Here is a 20,722-nt window from a genome sequence, read left to right on the forward strand (position 1 = left end):
GTTTGGCAGCTGCAGACAGCAACATTATCTGCGCTATATCTCCTGTCTAACGTGTGCACAGCCTAAAAATTTCTGTGACATCCAGTGTACTTTTTCCGTAGACAGTGTCCGTTGCGGACAGTTACATTACCTGTGCTACATCTCCTGTATCCGAAATATCAGTGACATTCAGTAAAAATTAGTTGCTGCTGGTGGCAGCGACATTACCTGTGCTACATCTCCAGTATAATGTTAGCTCATCCGAAATATCAGTGACATTAAAGGGAACCTGTCACCAGGATTTTGCACATAGAGCTGGGGACATGGGCTGCTAGATGGCCACTAGCACATCTGCAGTACCCAGGTCCCATAGCTCTCTGCGCTTTTATTGTGTTAAAAAACTGTTTTGATCCATATGCAAATGACCTGATATGAGTCCTGTAGCCGGAGATGAGTCAAGCGGAAAGGAGCCCAGCACCGCCCCGCGTCCTCCGAATCTCGTCCTTGCTGGCTGACTTCACAGAGCTGGAGCGCCGAAATCTCGCGATGCACGAGCTAGCGCATGTGTAGTTCGTTCCCTGTGATGATGCCGACACTGCGCATGCGCTAGCTCGCGCATCGCGAGATTTCGGTGCTCCAGCTCTGTGACGTCAGCCAGCAAGGAGGAGATTCGGAGGACGCGGGGCGGTGCTGGGCTCCTTTCCGCTTGACTCATCTCCGGCTACAGGACTCATATCAGGTAATTTGCATATCAATCAAAACTGTTTTTTAACACAATAAAAGCGCAGAGAGCTCTGTGGACTGGGTATTGCGGATGTGCTAGTGGCCATCTAGCAGCCCATGTCCCCAGCTCTATGCGCAAAATCATGGTGACAGGTTCCCTTTAAGTGTAATTTTTTTTGCTGCTGGTGACAGCGACATTATCTGCACTGCATCTCCTGTGTAACGTGTGCGCAGCCTAAAAATATCTTTGATATTCAGTCTACTTTTTCTGTAGACGGTGTCTGCTGCAGACAGTTACATTACCTGCACCAGATCTCCTGTATAACGTTTGCATATCCGAAATATCAGTGACATTCAGTCTAATTTTTTTGCTGCTGGAGACAGCAACATTAATTGCGCTATACCTCCGGTATAACGTTTGTGCATTCTAAATATCAGTGACATTCATTCAGTGTAATTTTTTATTAGCCGCTGGTGACAGCGACATTACTTGCGATATACCTCCTGTATAACGTTTATGCATCCTAAATATCAGTGACATTCATTCAGTGTAATATTTTATTAGGTGGTGGTGACAGCGACATTACTTGCGCTATACCTCCTGTTTAACATGTGCGCATCCTAAAAATATCTGTGACATTCTGTGTACTTTGCGCATACACTTACAAAACCTGCGTTACTGTACGTGTGACATACTTGCAAGCATATATACCATTTAATATGCGCAAGGCGAGCAGTAAGGGACGGGGAAGTGGCCATGCTGCTGATGGTGCATGCAGAGACGGTGGCCCTGGGAGCGGTGAAACTGTGCCTGCTACCAGATCACAATAAACACACTCATCCACGGTACCTAGCTTCATGTCCCAGTTTGCAGGGCGGTGCAGGACACCACTCTCGAAGTCAGACCAGTGCGACCAGGTGGTCGGTTGGATTGCAGCAGATAATGCTTCCAGTCTCAGTAGCCAAGAGTCTGGTCAACAAAATCCTCACCCTGATACTCCTTCCACCCACCATGGAGAGTCTTGGCAAACAAGTGATCCCACACTTGGATATTCCAAGGAGCTGTTTTCATCACCATTCCTTAATTTGGGCCTCTCGCCAAGCCCGCTTGAAGAGGGACATGAGAGGATGATCTTGTGCCCTGATTCCCAAACTCTGGAGCATCCACAGTCAGAAGAAGATGATGGTGGAGAACGGCAATTAGTGTTTCACAAGGTGGATGATGAGGATGAGACACAATTGCCAATAAGTAAACCGCAATTAGTGTCTGAAGAGGTTCATGATGAAGATGAGATACAGTTGTCAATAACTGAGGTTGTTATTAGGACAACAGGTCAGGAGGATGACCAGAGTGAGGAAGTGGAAGAGCAGGTTGTGGATGAAGAAGTCACTGACCCAACCTGAGAAGGTGGCAATCCAAGCGAGGACAGCAGTACAGTGGGGGAGGGATCTGCAGCACCACAACAGGCTGGAAGAGGTAGTGGAGTGGCAAAAGGGAGAAGGCGGGCCACACCAAACAGGCCCGCAACAGTTTCCCAGAGCACCCCTTTGCTGCAATCTCCCTTGCTAAGGAGTAGGTGTTACGCAATCTGGTGCTTTTTTGAGGAAAGTGTGGATGATAAAAGAATTGTCATTTGCAACCTGTGCCATGCTGAAATGAGCAGGGGCGTGAACACTAGCAACCTCACCACCACCAGCATGATCCGCCACATGGCATCAAAGCACCCTAATAGGTGGGCCAAACGCCTGGGTCTGAGGGTCACACCACTGCCTCCTCTTCCCCTGTGTTACGTGCTGGCCAATACCCTGTCCAAGTCGCAGGCCCGGACCATGCACCTGGACCGTTGCAAGCACCATCAGCTAGCACATCCACTTCTGTATCCCAGCGCAGCGTACAGATATCTATACCCCAGGCCTTTGAATGAAAGCGCAAATACCCAGCCACACACCCACAGACCATAGCACTTAATGTGCACTTTTCCAAACTGCTGGCCCTCGAAATGTTGCTATTTAGAGTTGAGGATTTCTGCAGCCTGATGGCGGCGGCTGTCCCGCAGTACTCTGTTCCCAGCCGCCAATATTTTCCACGGTGTGCAGTCCCAGTCTTACACCAGCATGTGTCCCGTAACATCACCCATGCCCTAACCAACGCAGTTATTGGGAAGGTCCACTTAATGACTGACATATGGACAAGTGCTTTTGGCCAGGGACGCTACATTTCTCTGATGGCACACTGGGTGAACGTTGGAGGCCTAGGCTTTATGAGTGCAGGAGTCCCACTACCTGAACAATTGGACCAGATACGGAATTGCGGACCCGCAATTCCGTTCCCGAAAAAAATAGAACATGTCCTATTCTTGTCCGCAATTGCGGACAAGAATAGGCATATTCGAAGTGCCGGCAATGTGCGGTCCGCAAAATGTGGAACGCACATTGCTGCTGTCTGTGTCTTACGGATCCGCGGAATCGCAGATCCGCAAAACACGTTACGGACGTCTGAATGGAGCCTAAGGCCCTCCTTTATGTGATATGCAGGTTGTATCGGAGTGCCTCTTCCTTGTGACTTTGTGCAGCACTTGCACTTTATATACAAGTAAATATACAGGAAAGAATGTTTCCTAACAATTATTCCTCTAAAATCGATTTTATCTTTGGTTTTGTGCGTATTATTGTCAGTCTTTAAAAGTGGCGTACTACTCGGACAACATCGTTCCCAGCAGCAACCTGGGAGTCCAAGATGCATCCAGACATCTACTCGAGCACCCGAGCACTTTGGTGCTTAACCAACACTACCAGGTAGGCATTATATCATTTTCATTGCCTGGCCCTGTCAAAGTACCGCATTAACGGTGGAACACTAGTCGCTTCATCTTATATAGGCTTAAGTGTATGGAGAAGTCGGGAGAGATAGCAGTTGAGCTAACAAACGTTCAGCCTACAGCTAATTAAGGTTTATTGGCGCCTTCATTTACAATTAGTTCAAGATTAGTAAAGTACTTTATAATTACATGTGTTATGTAGATTTTATCTAAGGAAGTACATACATTGTTAGGGCTCATTCAGATGACCGCATGAATGGGTCTGCATTCGTTCCGCAATTTTGTGGATAGGATGCGGACCCATTCATTTCAATGCGGCCACAAAAGATGCTGACAGCACACCGTGTGCCTTCTGCATCCGTACTTCCGTGCAGCGGCCCCGCAAGAAAGATAGTGCCGGCCGTGTGCAGTCTGCAAACTACTACTGCTGTCTGAATGAGCCCTTAATCATAAGTGGAGTACTGAAAGCTTTTGCAATACAATGATGCACAGGAAATAAATTGTCGTCTACAAGAATTGGTCACATAAGTAAAGTAAATGAAAATACAGAAAAATTTCACTCTAGAAATGGCCCTGATTCATCAAGATTGGTGTCTTCTGTGGCGGTCTTGATGGGGCCTGCGCTGCCGGAGGAGCGATGTAAATTATGATGAGGTGTAGGCCTTGACATAAATTACATGGCTCCTTTGGCAGTCGGTGCTTCTGAATGAAATCTAATCTCAGTTGGTAAGATTATTGAGCTGATAAAGGATCTTGTAGAAAATAACTCTAAGGCCTCTTTCACACGAGCGTGTCCGGATAAGGTCCGGATGCATTGCGACAAACCCACGCGAGTAGGTACCCAATTGCAGTCAGTTTTGACTGCGATTGCGTTTCGTTGTTCAGTTTTTATCTCGCGGGTGCAATGCGTTTTGCATGCGTGTGATAAAAAACTGAAAGTGGTACCCAGACCCGAACTTCTTCACAGAAGTTCAGGTTTGGGTTCAAGGTTGTGTAGATTGTATTATTTCCCCTTATAGCATGGTTATAAGGGGAAATAATAGCATTCTGAATGCAGAATGCATAGTACAATAGGGCTGGAGGGGTTAAAAAAAAATTATAATAATTTCGCGCAGCCGGCATCTCTTCTATCTTCTTCTTTGAGGAATAGCACCTTTGATGACGTCACTGCGCTCATCACATGGTCCGTCACATGATCCATCACCATGGTGATGGATCATGTGACAGACCATGTGATGACCGCAGTGATGTCACCACAGGTCCTTTTCCTGTGCACAGCAAAGAAGAAGACAGAAGAGAAGCCGGGCTGCGCAATCAAGTGGATTAAGATGAGTTATATTATTTTTTTTATTTTTTTTAACCCCTCCAGCCCCATTGTACTATGCATTCTGTATTCAGAATTCTATTATTTTCCCTTATAACCATGTTATAAGGGAAAATAATAATGATCGGGTCCCCATCCCGATCGTCACCTAGCAACCGTGCGTGAAAATCGCACTGCATCCGCACTTGCCTAAGGCCCCTTTCACACGGGCGAGTTTTCCACGCAGGTGCAATGCGTGAGGTAAACGCATTGCACCCACACTAAATCCGGACCCATTCATTTCTATGGGGCTGTGCACATGAGTGGTGATTTTCACACATCACTTGTGCGTTGTGTGAAAATCTCAGCAAGCTCTATTTTGTGCGTTTTTCACGCAACGCAGGCCCCATAGAAGTGAATGGGACTGCTTGAAAATCGCAAGCAAGTCCGGATGCGGTGCGATTTTCACGCACGGTTGCTAGGAGACGATAGGGATGGAGACCCGATCATTATTATTTTCCCTTATAACATGGTTATAAGGGAAAATAATAGCATTCTTAATACAGAATGCTTAGTACAATATGGCTGGAGGGGTTAAAAAATAAAAATTTTTAATTTAACTCACCTTAATCTGCTTGATCGCGCAGCCCGGCTTCTCTTCTGTCTTCTTTCTTCAGGACCTGGGTAAAGGACCTGTGATGACGTCACTGCGCTCATCACATGGTCCATCACATGATCCATCGCCGTGGTAAAAGATCATGTGATGGACCATGGGATAAACGCAGTGACGTCACCACAGGTCCTTTACCTAGGTCCTAAAGAAAGAAGACAGAAGAGAAGCCGGGCTGCGCGATCAAGTGGATTAAGATGAGTTAAATTATATTATTTTTTTTAACCATGTTATAAGGGAAAATAATACAATCTACAGAACACCTAACTCAAACCCGAACTACTGTGTAGAAGTTCGGGTACCAAACATTACAATGTTTTGCACTCGCGTGGAAAAATTGCGCATTTTCTCGCAACGCACCCGCAGCTTATCCGGGCAAAAAACATGACGCCCGTGTGAAAGAGGCCTAAGGACTCCTTCACATGAGTGATACGGAATGTGTCAGGGTCTCTTTAGGGAAAGACTAAGTTTTGCATACAAGTCGAATTGGTTTTGTCTGCGATTGCGTTCCGTGTTTCAGCTTTTTCTGCGTGGATGCAATCAGTTTTTTATTCATTTTTTTCACACGTGTTAAAAATAATAATAATAATAATAATAACAATCTACACATTGCATCTGGATGTATTCTGTTTTTCAAGCAAGCCCCATTCACTTCTAAGGGGCCAAGTCGCACAATACAGAACATGCTGCAATTTTCCCTGAAAGCAGAACTGATCAGTGATAAACAGCACTCAAGTGCACAGACACATTCAAATGAATGGTTCAGGATTCAGTCTAGATGCTGTCTGTTCGCTCATATGGAAGAGGCCTAAGAACTCCCAACATTGGAAATCCACATTACTGGAGGACTTTATGGTACCTTATGGTACATGCAACACATTGATCCTCCAGCTTAATGTTAAAGGCTATGGACACACTGCATTTTTTTGCATTATATACAGTATATTATGTGAAACATTTACTTGATTTTTTTATTACAAATTCTAACAGCTTTTCTTCTGCAGCTGCCATGTATTATAGTAATCTGCAAAATGCTCGATTCCATCCAGTCTCCGTTCTGACGGCTAACTTCTTGTCAAGTTGCACACTAGTGTCAGAGATCTGGCAGAGAACAGCCTGCTGGACGGCCTTTGGGGTGTGCGGGCTGTGCGGCCGCACAGGGCGCCATAGCAACAGGGGCGCCGGGCGGCCGACAGCCCGCAATGTAATATAGGCAGGCGAGGCGGCACTTATGTTTTCCCACGGGGCGGGCCCCCGCCCCCTCCATCTCCCCCTCCTGTATTCAGCAGGGGGCGCACGTTGCGGTTTAAAAAAAAAAAACTTGCTTATATAAGTTCGTGCGGCTGGCGGCGCCCCTCATTCTGCGCCGCCTGAGTGGCTGAGGCTGAGCGCCTGCCTGCGCCTGCTGTGTGCTGTTAATGTAGCGTGGCCGAGCTCTGTTCGATCCGCGGTACAGGAGCTTTTGTTTCCTGTACCCGGCCGGACTGACAGGAAGTGCTCACTTAGTGTGCACTTCCTGTCAGTCCGGCCGGGTACAGGAGCATTTGTTTCCTCGGCCACGCTACACTAGAGGTGGAAAAGAGAGTGAAAAGGGGGAGGGGGGGAGGAAATAATGAGAGTGATGGGGGGGGGGGGAGAAATAATGAGAGTGATGGGGGGGGGAGAAATAATGAGAGTGATGGGGGGGGGAGAAATAATGAGAGTGATGGGGGGGAGAAATAATGAGAGTGATGGGGGGGGGAGAAATAATGAGAGTGATGGGGGGGGGGAAGAAATAATGAGAGTGATGGGGGGGGAGAAATAATGAGAGTGATGGGGGGGGGAGAAATAATGAGAGTGATGGGGGGGGAGAATAATGGAGAGTGATGGGGGGGGGGAGAAATAATGAGGAGTGATGGGGGGGGGGAGAAGAATAATGAGAGTGATGGGGGGGGGGAGAAATAATGAGAGTGATGGGGGGGGGAGAAATAATGAGAGTGATGGGGGGGGAGAAATAATGAGAGTGATGGGGGGGGGGAGAAATAATGAGAGTGATGGGGGGGGAGAAATAATGAGAGTGATGGGGGGGGGGGGAGAAATAATGAGTGATGGGGGGGGGGAGAAATAATAGAGTGATGGGGGGGGAGAAAATGAGAGTGATGGGGGGGGAGAAATAATGAGAGTGATGGGGGGGGAGAAATAATGAGAGTGATGGGGGGGAGAAATAATGAGAGTGATGGGGGGGAGAAATAATGAGAGTGATGGGGGGGAGAAATAATGAGAGTGATGGGGGGGGGAGAAATAATGAGAGTGATGGGGGGGGGGAGAAATAATGAGAGTGATGGGGGGGGGGAGAAATAATGAGAGTGATGGGGGGGGAGAAATAATGAGAGTGATGGGGGGGGAAATAATGAGAGTGATGGGGGGGGGAATAATGAGAGTGATGGGGGGGGGAATAATGAGAGTGATGGGGGGGGGAATAATGAGAGTGATGGGGGGGAATAATGAGAGTGATGGGGGGGGGAATAATGAGAGTGATGGGGGGGGGGAATAATGAGAGTGATGGGGGGGGGGAGAATAATGAGAGTGATGGGGGGGGAGAATAATGAGAGTGATGGGGGGGGGGAGAATAATGAGAGTGATTGGGGGGGGGGGGGGGAATGACAATGGAGTCCCCAGAGCCAGACTGCAGCCAGAGTCCAGATCATCTTATTGTCCTGGTGGTAAGTAGACAATGCAATATGTTTATTATTTAATTGTTTAGTTATTAATACTACATTGGAAACTAATTTTCTCAGCTGGACACCGGCCGACATGCGCTGGGGGCCTCACCAGCGGTTAGGGTAGGGAAAAAGCACTGGCCCGTACGTAAGTTTTTCCCTTCCCTAACCGCTGGTGAGGCTCCCGGTGCATGCGCAGTGTCGGCCGGTGTTCAGCTGAAAACATCCATCCGATCACTGCGCATTGGCCCATAGTTTTTCCCTACCCTAACCGCCGGCGAGGCTCCTGGCGCATGCGCATTCTGCTGTGAAATTTCCCTAACCTGTCGTTGTGCGCCTGCGCGATGCTGCACACCTCCTCACGTCATGTCCGGTGCGACCGGAAGTGACGAGGGTAGGGAAATCTCACGAACTAGGGAAGTATAACATTACACCAGCCTTTGGGGTGTGAGGGCTGGTAACTACTTGGTTGGATAGTCAGCCAGCCTATGCCATGATGCCAGCAACAAGCAGTTTTTTTTTTTTTGGGGGGGGGGGGGGGCGCCACAAGGTTAGCTCGCACAGGGCGCCTGAACACCTAAGGCCGGCCCTGGCTGGACCTCTGTGCACTCCGGCATTGCCATGTTCCCTGCCGGATCCCTGACGCTAGTCTGCAACTAGGCTCAACCAGTCTTCAGTCCGACTTTTTTCTCTATAGGGTGAGGGGAGTAAAGCACTGTAGGATGCCTCTGGTAGCAGTGTATCTCCCCTAGAACAAAAGTATTGAGTATGTTGAGGCAGATGTCAGGGGAGAGTTGAGAGGCCCCAAACATATTAGATGGTTGGCTGATCTCACTGAAAATGGTGGTTTCAGTGAGTGGTATTGCCAGTGTTAAAGGGGTTAAGTGGCATTCATCATGTAGAGAAAGTTAATACAAGCAACTTACTAATGTATTGTGATTGTCCATATTGCCGCCTTTGCTGGCTGGATTCATTTTCTAAAGCCACAGAAAAATTCTGAATAAATGTGGTATGTATCCACTTGTAAACTAAAACTCACTGCCTGAAAAGGGATACTAAAACGAAAATTTAAAACACTTTATTTAAATAATAGTTATAAAATCACTTGTGGGGCTTATTCCCCTAAGTATCACAGGCATATAACTTGGTGGAATCACAGTCAGGTGTGGAGAGGTCAAGGTAAGTATGCCCCTCCCCCCACCTTATCTCCGATTGGAGATCTACCAAAAGGAGTATTGTGCAAATGTGCCGGGGTATTGAAATATTAACCCCTGGATGACTTAGGGTACTTTCACACATCATGCGCAGACCTTTAAAAATGTGAAAAAGATAAATACCGGGTTGAGCTTTTACGGATGACAATCGGAGAGACGGATCCGGTATTGCAATGCATTTGTGAGACGGATCCGTCTACAAATGTTATCCGTTTGCATACAGATTGCCGGATCCAGCGGACGGAACTGCCTGCCGGAATCCAACAACGCAAGTGTGAAAGTACCCTAACATTCGAATCTCCCAAGGTATGCAAATATAGGGTGGTAAACACAGTCTGGATCTGATCTGGCCAGTCCTGCACCCCCTGTTAGAGTAATGTACACCCAGTGTAACCACACTAGGAACAACCATCTAAGAAAGGTTAACTCTGCTTGACAAGAGTTGGCTCCCTAAGTGCGCTCTACGCGTTTTATCAGGATTACCCTGAATCATCAGGACCTCATGGAGCGCTAATAGATATAGTGAAGATGTAAACATCCAGGCAAACAGGATGACCACCGCTGATGGTGTGTGGGCATCACCCACTGTAGAGGTACTGCTGATACACCTAAACTAACTGTAAAAGTGCTGCTGATACACCTAGTAGCGCTGCCCTAGCTGGTGTGCTGAGACCATGCTTCCGTCACTGGTGTGGCCGTGGCGCGCGCACCTCCACATGTGCCTGAAAAAAGAAAAGCCCAGCCCATCACAACGGAGGAAAGCCTATCACAGGGCACTCAAAGATCAGGGGGGGGCCCGCCCCCTGTACTGGTGCAACGCTTGGTGTATAGGTTCCGACCAGGTAATATAAAGAACGCGGGAGAAGGCGGCACAGAACGGGAGAGTAGGGACAAATGGGCAAACAGAACAAAAATAATGGGGATATTATCAAGGCCCCTGCACCAGTGTATAATAAATTACACTGTAGTAATACAGATCATGAGGCCACATAAAGGCTGGCTATATCACGCAAAAGCGGAGCCAGATGTGACCTGCAATGAACTAGGGGCCGTATGAGCAAGTTGTTATCCACTATAGACCCAATTACAAACCGGGGGGAGCAATGTCCCCATTGACCACCCCACTGAGTAGTGCGGCTTCCGGCCTGTCTGGTATAACAGGGTACATGTTACTCCCACAGGGAAGGTAATATATGGGTAATCGGGAGGGGGACAAAATCTACGAAAAGAAACTGCCAGATGCTCCTGACCTAGGATATCAAATCCTAGGCATGTATATGATGAGCTCGAGCAATACATCAGCCCATCCTGGAAAGAAATGATAAAAAGAGCCGTCCACAGAATAACATAAGTTGTAAGGAATAGACAGAACCAGACAGATCTGAGGTGGATAAGATCAAACATGCCAAATGGCGAACTAGGGGCTACGGCACCCCAAAGGGGCAATAAACGCAGGGCCTAGGTTGAACCTCCCTGAGGGCTGCCAGTCTGGAAAAATAAATGGAGTAAATGACATCTGGTCATTTAGCCCCTTTGGTTTCAGTGTCAACAGCCTAAATATCCACTGCGTCTCCTTCCTCAGGACACGCTAGTCAAAGTTGCTACCCTGCGATGATCGCTGTACCACTTCTACACCCTAGAATTTAAGGACTCTAGGATTTGCCCCATGTGATGTCCTCACATGTTTGGCAATTGAAGTCTCCCTATCATTCCGGATGTCACCAATATGTTCACCAATCTGGCGTCTGAATTCTCGGATGGTCTTACCCACATATTGGATCCCACATTCACATGTGTTGAGGTAGACCATACCGGAGGTTTTACAATTCACAAAGGATCGGATGGTGAACATTTTTTCGACTGTGAGCATCTGAATTGATTGCCTTGTAGGGGAAAATCACAGGCAATACAATTCCCGCATCTATATGTACCCTTCAGGATGTTGGTTAGCCACGTCTCCGTATTAGGCGTTTCAAAGAAACTGTGGACTAACCTATCTTTCAAGTTCCGTCCACGCCGATAGGTAATCGGACTTACCCACCCAATCACCTATGTCCGGGTCGGAGGCCAAGATACTTCAATAGGTATTGAGCATGTTTCTCACTTCCTCATATGTACAGTCATAGGTGGCAATGATCCGAGGAGTGTTATGCTTGTGCGATCTATCCCTTGGATTCAGCAAGTCATTTCTATTGCTACACAAGAAGTGGTGATGTGCGGCGTGAAGAACCTTAGTCGGGTAACCCCGTCTTTTAAATCTATTCTCAAGGTCTTTGGCGGCCGAATGGTATTTGTCTAGATCAGTGCAGTTCCGCCGGATCCTTAAATATTGTCCCTTTAGTATACCTCTTCTAAGGGGATGATAATGCCAGCTTTGCCAGTGCAGAAATGTGTTTGTGGCCATGGGCTTACGAAAAATGTTTGTACTCAAGTAACCATCCTGCTCCTTCTGGATTGTAAGGCCCAGGAAGGTGATGCGTTCCTTGTGGATTTCTGCTGTGTAATAAAGACCAAGCTCATTTATATTTAGAGCTGCCACAAAACTATGGATCTAAGCTTCATCACCGTTCCAGATAACAAAAATGTCGTTGATAAAGTGGACCAATGAACTTGGTAACTATTTTTGCGGTATTGTGCCTTTGTTTACTGCTGTAGTTAGGTGTATCAGCGGCACTTTTACAGTTAGTTTAGGTGTATCAGCAGTACCTCTACAGTGGGTGATGCCCACACACCATCAGCGGTGGTCATCCTTTTTGCCTGGATGTTTACATCTTCACTCTATCTATTAGCGCTCCATGAACTCCTGATGATTCAGGGTAATCCTGATGAAACGCGTAGAGCGCACTTAGGGAGCCAACTCTTGTCAAGCAGAGTTAACCATTCTTAGATGGTTGTTCCTAGTGTGGTTACACTGGGTGGACATTACTCTAACAGGGGGTGCAGGACTGGCCAGATCAGATCCAGACTGTGTTTACCACCCTATTTTTGTATACCTTGGGAGATTCGAATGTTAGGATACTTTGACACTTGCGTTGTTGGGTGGTCATCCTTTTTGCCTGGATGTTTACATTTTCGATCTATCTATTAGCGCTCCATGAGCTCCTGATGATTCAGGGTAATCCTGATGAAACGAGTAGAGCGCACTTAGGGAGCCAACTCTTTTGTCATGCAGAGTGAACCATTCTTTTCTGGTTGTTCCTAGTGTGGTTACACTGGGTGTACATTGCTCTAACAAGGTGTGCAGGACTGGCCAGATCAGATCCAGACTGTGTTTACCACGCTATTTTTGTATACTGTGGGGGATTCGAATGTTAGTCATCCAGGGGTTAATATTTCAATACCCCGGCACATTCGCACAGTACTCCTTTTGGTAGATCTCCAATCGGAGATAAGGTGGGGGGAGGGGCATACTTACCTTGACCTCTCCACACCTGACTGTGATTCCACTAAGGTATATGCCTGTGATACTTAGGGGAATAAGCCCCACACTGCTGGTGTCCAGGGGTTATGACCACCCTGTAATCCATCAGTGGTGGTCCACTATAGGAAAAAGCAATGGCCTGTCTAGTGGCCAGGACCGCAGGAGTGTGAATAGGCCTGCATGTGCAGCAGCTTCTGTCCCAGCCACCTCATGTCTGTGCTGCAGCGGTGGTCATAACCCCTGGAAACCAGTCGTGTATAATGTGATAAAAAAAATGAATCCAGCCAGCAAAGGAGGCAATATGGACAATCTCAATACATTAGTAAGTGCCTTGTATTAACTTTCTTTACATGATACATGACATTTCCTGAAGTGAAGCAACCCTTTTAATAGATGTAGACAGACTCACACTGTCATGTGGAAGATCAAGACAGACTAAGAACCAATGAATGAGCCAACAGAAAAACATTCCTACATGCACTGTAACGTACCTGATTCACTTCCAATCAAAGGCTGATTAGCAAAGTGTTGGATAAAATCTTTCACAGATAAGAATTCATTGAATCCAAATTTGATTGATTCATCACACTGATGGACTTGAAAGTGTTTAACAGAGTCCTTGGCCCTAAAACAAAGGCAAACAGAAGATCATGGATACACTTTCACAAATGAAGAACACACATATGTAAATGCATGTACTGTAGATTTGAGTGCGCACAACCACAGTAGCATCAACTTCATTGCTGTCATAGTTATTATTCGTCATTTTGTCTCTGTATGAGGAACAAAATAACAGGTGCAATAGTGATATTTGCTTGTAGTGAAGTCGTTATTCAAATGACTACAAAACGTGTGTGTATACCACCAATATAAATCAATGTGGAAGTTGGAGGACAAAGATAGGTAAACCTACGGTATATAAAATGTAATTTTTATTAACATTATATAAAACTAATAGAAATAAGAAAAAAACGGTAATTCAACCATATGACACTACAAAACAATAAGGACTTTATTTTTATTGTGTATAGATTGCATCAATTGTTTTACAAGTGATATAATATGAGTTTGGAATAAACATTTGACTAAGTGCATTGTGAGCCAGCCACATTTTATTTAATTTTGTTATATTATTTGCCGTAGTGATAGTTGCCCGGTGTGGGCTGGTTCCACCTCCCTTTATAAGTTGGAAGCTACTCAGTGGAATTCTGTGTGCAGCCCTGTACTCCACCCGCACCACTGTCCCTAACTACTTGCACGAACTGCCCTAAATGGTAGCCCACAACTTGGCGACTTTCCCTGACTTGACTAAGTTCAGGGACCTAAAACTAGTGTGGTAAATGTATAATCAGATAGAGGTCAAAACCAGGACTGAATCAGAAAGTTAAGTTAAAATCAGGTCAAACCAGAGATACAGTATATGTCAGAACCAACACAAGATACAAACACTCAGTCAAATACCAGATGGGGTAAGTGTCAGTGGAATAATTGGCAGTCAGGAGCCAGATCAGGGACAATCCAAAAATACACTGAACAAAAATATAAACGCAACACTTTCGGTTTTGCTCCCATTTTGCATGAGCTAAACTCAAAGATCTGAAACATTTTCTACATACACAAAAGACCCATTACTCTCAAATACTGTTCACAAATCTGTCTAAATCTGTGTTAGTGAGCACTTCTCCTTTGCCGAGATAATCCATCTGTCACGGAAGGAAGGGAAGAGTGCAGCCCTGGACTCCACCCGCACCTCTGTCCCTAACTAAAAGACAGAAACATGCAATGCGACAATAAACTGCAATATAGAGTACAAAATTGCATAATAATAACAAGTGCTACACTATAAGTGCGAGATACTTGGCAAATCGTTTTGTACAAAATTATTTGAGCCCGTCTGCCGAGCGTCAAGGCAATCTCTGTTAGACGGGTTCCTACGCTAAATTCTACCTGTTAGGTGCCATGACGGCTACCATACACTTCAGGGAGTGTAGGTTCCACGTACCTGCATTGAATACTACCTGTTAGGTGCCATGACGGCTACCATACACTTCAGGGAGTGCAGGTTACACAGCAGGCCCACTCCACAACACCACTGGCGCCAAATGGCTACCAAGGATTGCAGTGAGAGTCCACAAACTATCTCACTCCTGGTGCCATGGCTTCAGTGAGTGAGGGGGAGCAGGCCTGACTATGTACTAACACTAATTAAAATCAGCCTATAGGGCAGACAGGGTGGTCAGGAGTGCATGACTGAGGAGGCAGCCACACCTCCAGTACAAACTGCAAAGAAAAGCCAAAAAAGGGGGTGAGTCAGCACATACCAAACCGCAGTAGCACCTACACTCCCTGAAGTGTATGGTAGCCGTCATGGCACCTTACAGGTAGAATTTAGCGTAGGAACCCGTCTAACAGAGATCGCCTTGACGCTCGGCAGACGGGCTCAAATATTTTTGTACAAAACGATTTGCCAAGTATCTCGCACTTATAGTGTAGCACTTGTTGTTATTATTATGCAATTTTGTACTCTATATTGCAGTTTATTGTCGCATTGCATGTTTTTGTCTTTTAATGTTGTTCCCTGCCATAGCAATGTGCTACTGCAGTTTGGTATGTGCTGACTGACCCCCTTTTTTGGCTTTTCTGTCCCTAACTACTTGCACGACCTGTCCTATGTGACGGCGTACCACTTGGCGGCAGTCACCAGCTTAAATACGTGCAGGGGCCTAAAAGCAAAAGGAACACAGTGAACAGAGTCAGGGAAGCAAAAGTCAAAAACCAGGAGGTCACGCAGTACACAGGGAAAAACACAATAGCAAGGTCACAAACAAAGCAGAGGTCGGAATCCAAGAGTTCACGTCAAATGCAAATGGAGATAGCGAGGTCGAGGTCACAAACAAAGCCGAGGTCAAAACAAGCAAGGTCTCAATATATAAAGAAAGCTGGTGGGGGTAACTAGACCAATCTCAGGCAACCTGTGACCTGCAGGCTGCCTGTTTAAATAGCAGGAACTAGTGAGTCACATGATGTGGCCAGCATCACATGACCCAAGTCCAGCCCAAACCATCTGAGCACCGATTACTCACGATCGGCGCTCAGTTCACACATTTGCTAGGAGGACGCTGGCCGCGCTGAGGAGGCGTGCGTGGCCCAGTACTCCCCGCCCCCTGGTCTCCATGGAGACAAGGATGCCGCCACGTCCTCACTCCTGCACAGAGGTGGGCAGTCGGCGGGGCAGGAAGGAAGGAAGCGTGTCGCCGGCTCCCTGTTACACCATCCCACCTCACAGGTGTGGCATATCAAGGTGCTGATTAGACAGCATGAATATTGCACAGGTGTGCCTTAGACTGCCCACAATAAAAGAACACTCTGAAATGTGCAGTTTGATCACACAGCACAAGGCCACAGATGTTGCAACTCTTGAGGGAGTGTGCAATTGGCATGCTGACTGCAGGAATGTCTACCCGAGCTGTTGCCCATGCAATGAATGCTCTACCATAAGCCGTCTCCAAAGGCATTTCAGATAATTTGGCAGTACATCCAACCAGCCTCACAACTGCAGACCACGTGTAATCACACCAGCCCAGGACCTCCACATCCAGCATGTTCATCTCCATGATTGTCTGAGACTAACCACCCGGACAGCTGCAGCAACAATCAGTTTGCATAACCAAAGAATTTCTGTACAAACTGTCAGAAACTGTCTCAGGGAAGCTCATCTGCATGCTCCTTGTCCTCATCGGGGTCTGGACCTGACTGCAGTTCGTCGTCGTAACCGACTTTAGTGGGCAAATGCTCACATTCGATGGCGCCTGGCACGTTGGAGAGGCGTTCTGCTCACGTATGAGTCCCGGTTTTCACTGTTCAGGGCAGATGGCAAACAGTGTGTGTGGTGTTGTGTGGGTGAGCGGTTTGCCGACGTCAACGTTGAGGATTGAGTGGCCCATGGTGGCGGTGGGGATTATAGTATGGGCAGGTGTATGTTATGGACAATGAACACAGGTGCATTTTATTGATGGCATTTTGAATGCACAGAGATACTGTGACGAGATCCTGAGGCGCATTGTTGTGCCATTCATCCACAACCATCACCTCATGTTGCAGCATGATAATGCACGGCCCCCATATTTTAAGGATCTGTACACAATTCCTGGAAGCTAAAAACATCCCAGTTCTTGCATGGCCAGCATACTCACCGGACATGTCACCCATTGAGCATGTTTGTGATGCTCTGGATCGGCGTATACGACAGCGTGTTCCAGTTCCTGACAATATTCTGCAACTTCGCACAGCTATTGAAGAGGAGTGGACCAACATTCCACTCTATGCGATGGAGATGTGTTGCACTGCGTGAGGCAAAAGTTGGCCACACCAGATACAGTAAGGCAAAACTGTGCACATTTCAGAGTTGCCTTTTATTGTCGAAAGTCTAATGCACACCTGTGCTAAATTCATGCTATCTAATCAGCACCTTGATATGCCACACCTGTGAGGTGGGATGGATTATCTTGGCAAAGGAGAAGTGCTCACTAACACAGATTTAGACAGATTTGTGAACAATATTTGAGAGAAATGGGTCTTTTGTGTATGTAGAAAATGTTTCAGATCTTTGAGTTTAGCTCATGCAAAATGGGAGCAAAACCGAAAGTGTTGCATTTATATTTTTGTTCCGTGTAAGAATACTAAGAATCTAAACAAAAGTATAATACACGCTAATGAGGCTAAGAAGATCAATCACAGACATCTGTTGCCACTGACGGGAAACATGTGACACTGTCACTGAGCCTGATTGGCCTGGTATCCCTGCTCCCTGATAAGATGACCAGCCACACTGTCAGTGGGGCTGGTTGCCACAGCAATCGAGTGACCCTGGCTATGCCGCAACAGAGATGCCAGGCTCACTGCCTGAGCATGGACAGGTACAGTACAGACCAAAAGTTTGGACAACCTTCACAGAGTTTTCTTTATTTTCATGACTATGAAAATTGTAGATTCACACTGAAGGCATCAAAACTATGAATTAACACATGTGGAATTATATACATAACAAAAAAGTGTGAAACAACTGAAAATATGTCATATTATAGGTTCTTCGAAGTAGCCACCTTTTGCTTTGATTACTGCTTTGCACACTCTTGGCATTCTCTTGATGAGCTTCAAGAGGTAGTTACCTGAAATGGTTTTCACTTCACAGGTGTGCCCTGTCAGGTTTAATAAGTGGGATTTCTTGCCTTATAAATGGGGTTGGGACCATCAGTTGCATTGTGGAGAAGTCAGGTAGAGACACAGCTGAATAGACTGTTAGAATTTGTATTATGGCAAGAAAAAAGCAGCTAAGTAAAGAAAAACGAGTGGCCATCATTACTTTAAGAAATGAAGGTCAGTCAGTCCGAAAAATTGTGAAAACTTTGAAAGTGCCCCTAAGTGCAGTCACAAAAACCATCAAGCGCTACAAAGAAAGTGGCTCACATGCGGACCGCCCCAGGAAAGGAAGACCAAGAGTCACCTCTGCTGCGGAGGATAAGTTCATCCGAGTCACCAGCCTCAGAAATCGCAGGTTAACAGCAGCTCAGATTAGAGACCAGGTCAATGCCACAAAGAGTTCTAGCAGCAGACACATCTCTAGAACAACTGTTAAGAGGAGACTGTGTGAATCAGACCTTCATGGTAGAATATCTGCTAGGAAATCACTGCTAAGGACAGGCAACAAGCAGAAGAGACTTGTTTGGGCTAAAGAACACAAGGAATGGACATTAGACCAGTGGAAATCTGTGCTTTGGTCTGATGAGTCCAAATTTGAGATCTTTGGTTCCAACCACCATGTCTTTTTGCGACGTGAAGCATGGAGGAGGAGGTGTGATGGTGTGGGGGTGCTTTGCTGGTGACACTGTTGGGGATTTATTCAAAATTGAAGGCATACTGAACCAGCATGGCTACCACAGCATCTTGCAGCGGCATGCTATTCCATCCGGTTTGTGTTTAGTTGGACCATCATTTATTTTTCAACAGGACAATGACCCCAAACACACCTCCAGGCTGTGTAAGGGCTATTTGACCATGAAGGAGAGTGATGGGGTGCTGCGCCAGATGACCTGGCCTCCACAGTCACCGGACCTGAACCCAATCGAGATGGTTTGGGGTGAGCTGGACCGCAGAGTGAAGGCAAAAGTGCCAACAAGTGCTAAACATCTCTGGGAACTCCTTCAAGACTGTTGGAAGACCATTTCAGGTGACTACCTCTTGAAGCTCATCAAGAGAATGCCAAGAGTGTGCAAAGCAGTAATCAAAGCAAAAGGTGGCTACTTTGAAGAACCTAGAATATGACATATTTTCAGTTGTTTCACACTTTTTTTGTTATGTATATAATTCCACATGTGTTAATTCATAGTTTTGATGCCTTCAGTGTGAATCTACAATTTTCATAGTCATGAAAATAAAGAAAACTCTTTGAATGAGAAGGTGTGTCCAAACTTTTGGTCTGTACTGTAGGTACGTGACACCAACAAAGTTAAGGTATATATACTATGCCCCGACGAAAAGAACTGATGGATATAAGAGCGTACACGGAAGAGCGCTGAATATATGTCAGAGAAGGTAACGCAACAAAAAAACATTATAGTAATACAACAATTTATGTGAAAGTGACCGTCTAGGCGCATCGGTTGTTAAAGTAACGCTGGCTACATCTGTAAATTACAACATGCAGTACTCAAATAATACCAATAATAAATACCAACATACAATGACCACATAACAGTTCCATTCTTACAGTAATCTAATAAAAGTACCATGCAAAATCTAAATAATACTGACATACAGTTAATACTAACATTTGTGGTGTTCACAGGCTTGGCCCCATGGCCTGCCATAAATGTACTACATCTCATCTGAATAGCCTCAAATGGATAAGGTTTATGGCAAAAAGATAAGGGCTTCTTTAAAACGATGTACATGATATTTTCCATGATGCAGGACAAGATAACTAACTCTCCCCTGCATCCATTCATACAAGGATTATATATTTTACAGAATTGTTAGTTTTTCAAATCAGGACAAAAATTACCAGCTTAGAAATATTTTTCCAAAGTCAGTATCCAAAAAATGCACAGAACTATACTTACCGTGGCCTATAGAAAGATGCAAGTCTGTTTTTTATGGTGTTAAATGGAAACTTAAAAATTTCCATTACCATACCATCATCTTTCTTGATGTGGGAGTATGTAAATACCCAAAGATTTGCATTTGTACTTGGCTAGTGAGGCACAAGAGTACATTTTCTATATTTAGAGTTTTACATTTTCATTTTCTACAACTGGCAAGACAACAAAGTCGATTAGGATTCTTAACCCAAATTAAAGGGGGTAAAAAAGTAAAATCAGACATCATATTGTACATGACAATAACAAAGCTAGAACCAGCCCTGTACCTCACATGCATCCAGAGATCTCCTCATTCACTGCTCCAATTGCTCAGCTAGATTATCTTCAGTCTGACAGTTCAGGGGCTGTGTCCTTTCTGCTGTAGCTCTGTCCCTGACCACAGCTACTATCACTACATATGGCTGGTGGCATTTGAAGATTTAAACTGGGCACGTTCGACCAGCTCAGTGAGACGGACAAAAAAATAAGGAAAAGAACAAACAGCAGGTGGCGCCATACAGATACATTTTATTGAATAGCTCACTGGCTATGCTAAATATAATTTTATTATGTTATGGGACTATTAATATCTACAAACAATACTGTTCCCTAAAGAATAATATGACTATATGCCAAAAATAGCAGAAACACCTCTTCAAAGCATACAATGGAAATAATGCCAACACCACTGTACAAATAATCACAATGGCTTTATTAATTCATAGTAACAATTGCAGCCATTACAGCCCCAAAACACT

General features: G+C 45.7%; 1 protein-coding gene across 1 annotated transcript in view; it reads right to left on the minus strand.

Moving 5' to 3' along the window:
- Positions 1–20,722, minus strand: part of DAPP1 (dual adaptor of phosphotyrosine and 3-phosphoinositides 1) — a 140,771-nt gene that overhangs the window by 30,397 nt on the left and 89,652 nt on the right. Inside the window, exon 3 of the mRNA XM_044302353.1 lies at positions 13,320–13,453. Within this exon, the coding sequence (XP_044158288.1) occupies positions 13,320–13,453 (134 nt within the window). The remainder of the gene's footprint in view (positions 1–13,319; positions 13,454–20,722) is intronic.

This window comes from Bufo gargarizans, chromosome 1 (assembly GCF_014858855.1).
Source record: "Bufo gargarizans isolate SCDJY-AF-19 chromosome 1, ASM1485885v1, whole genome shotgun sequence".
Classification (NCBI taxonomy): Eukaryota; Metazoa; Chordata; class Amphibia; order Anura; family Bufonidae; genus Bufo; species Bufo gargarizans.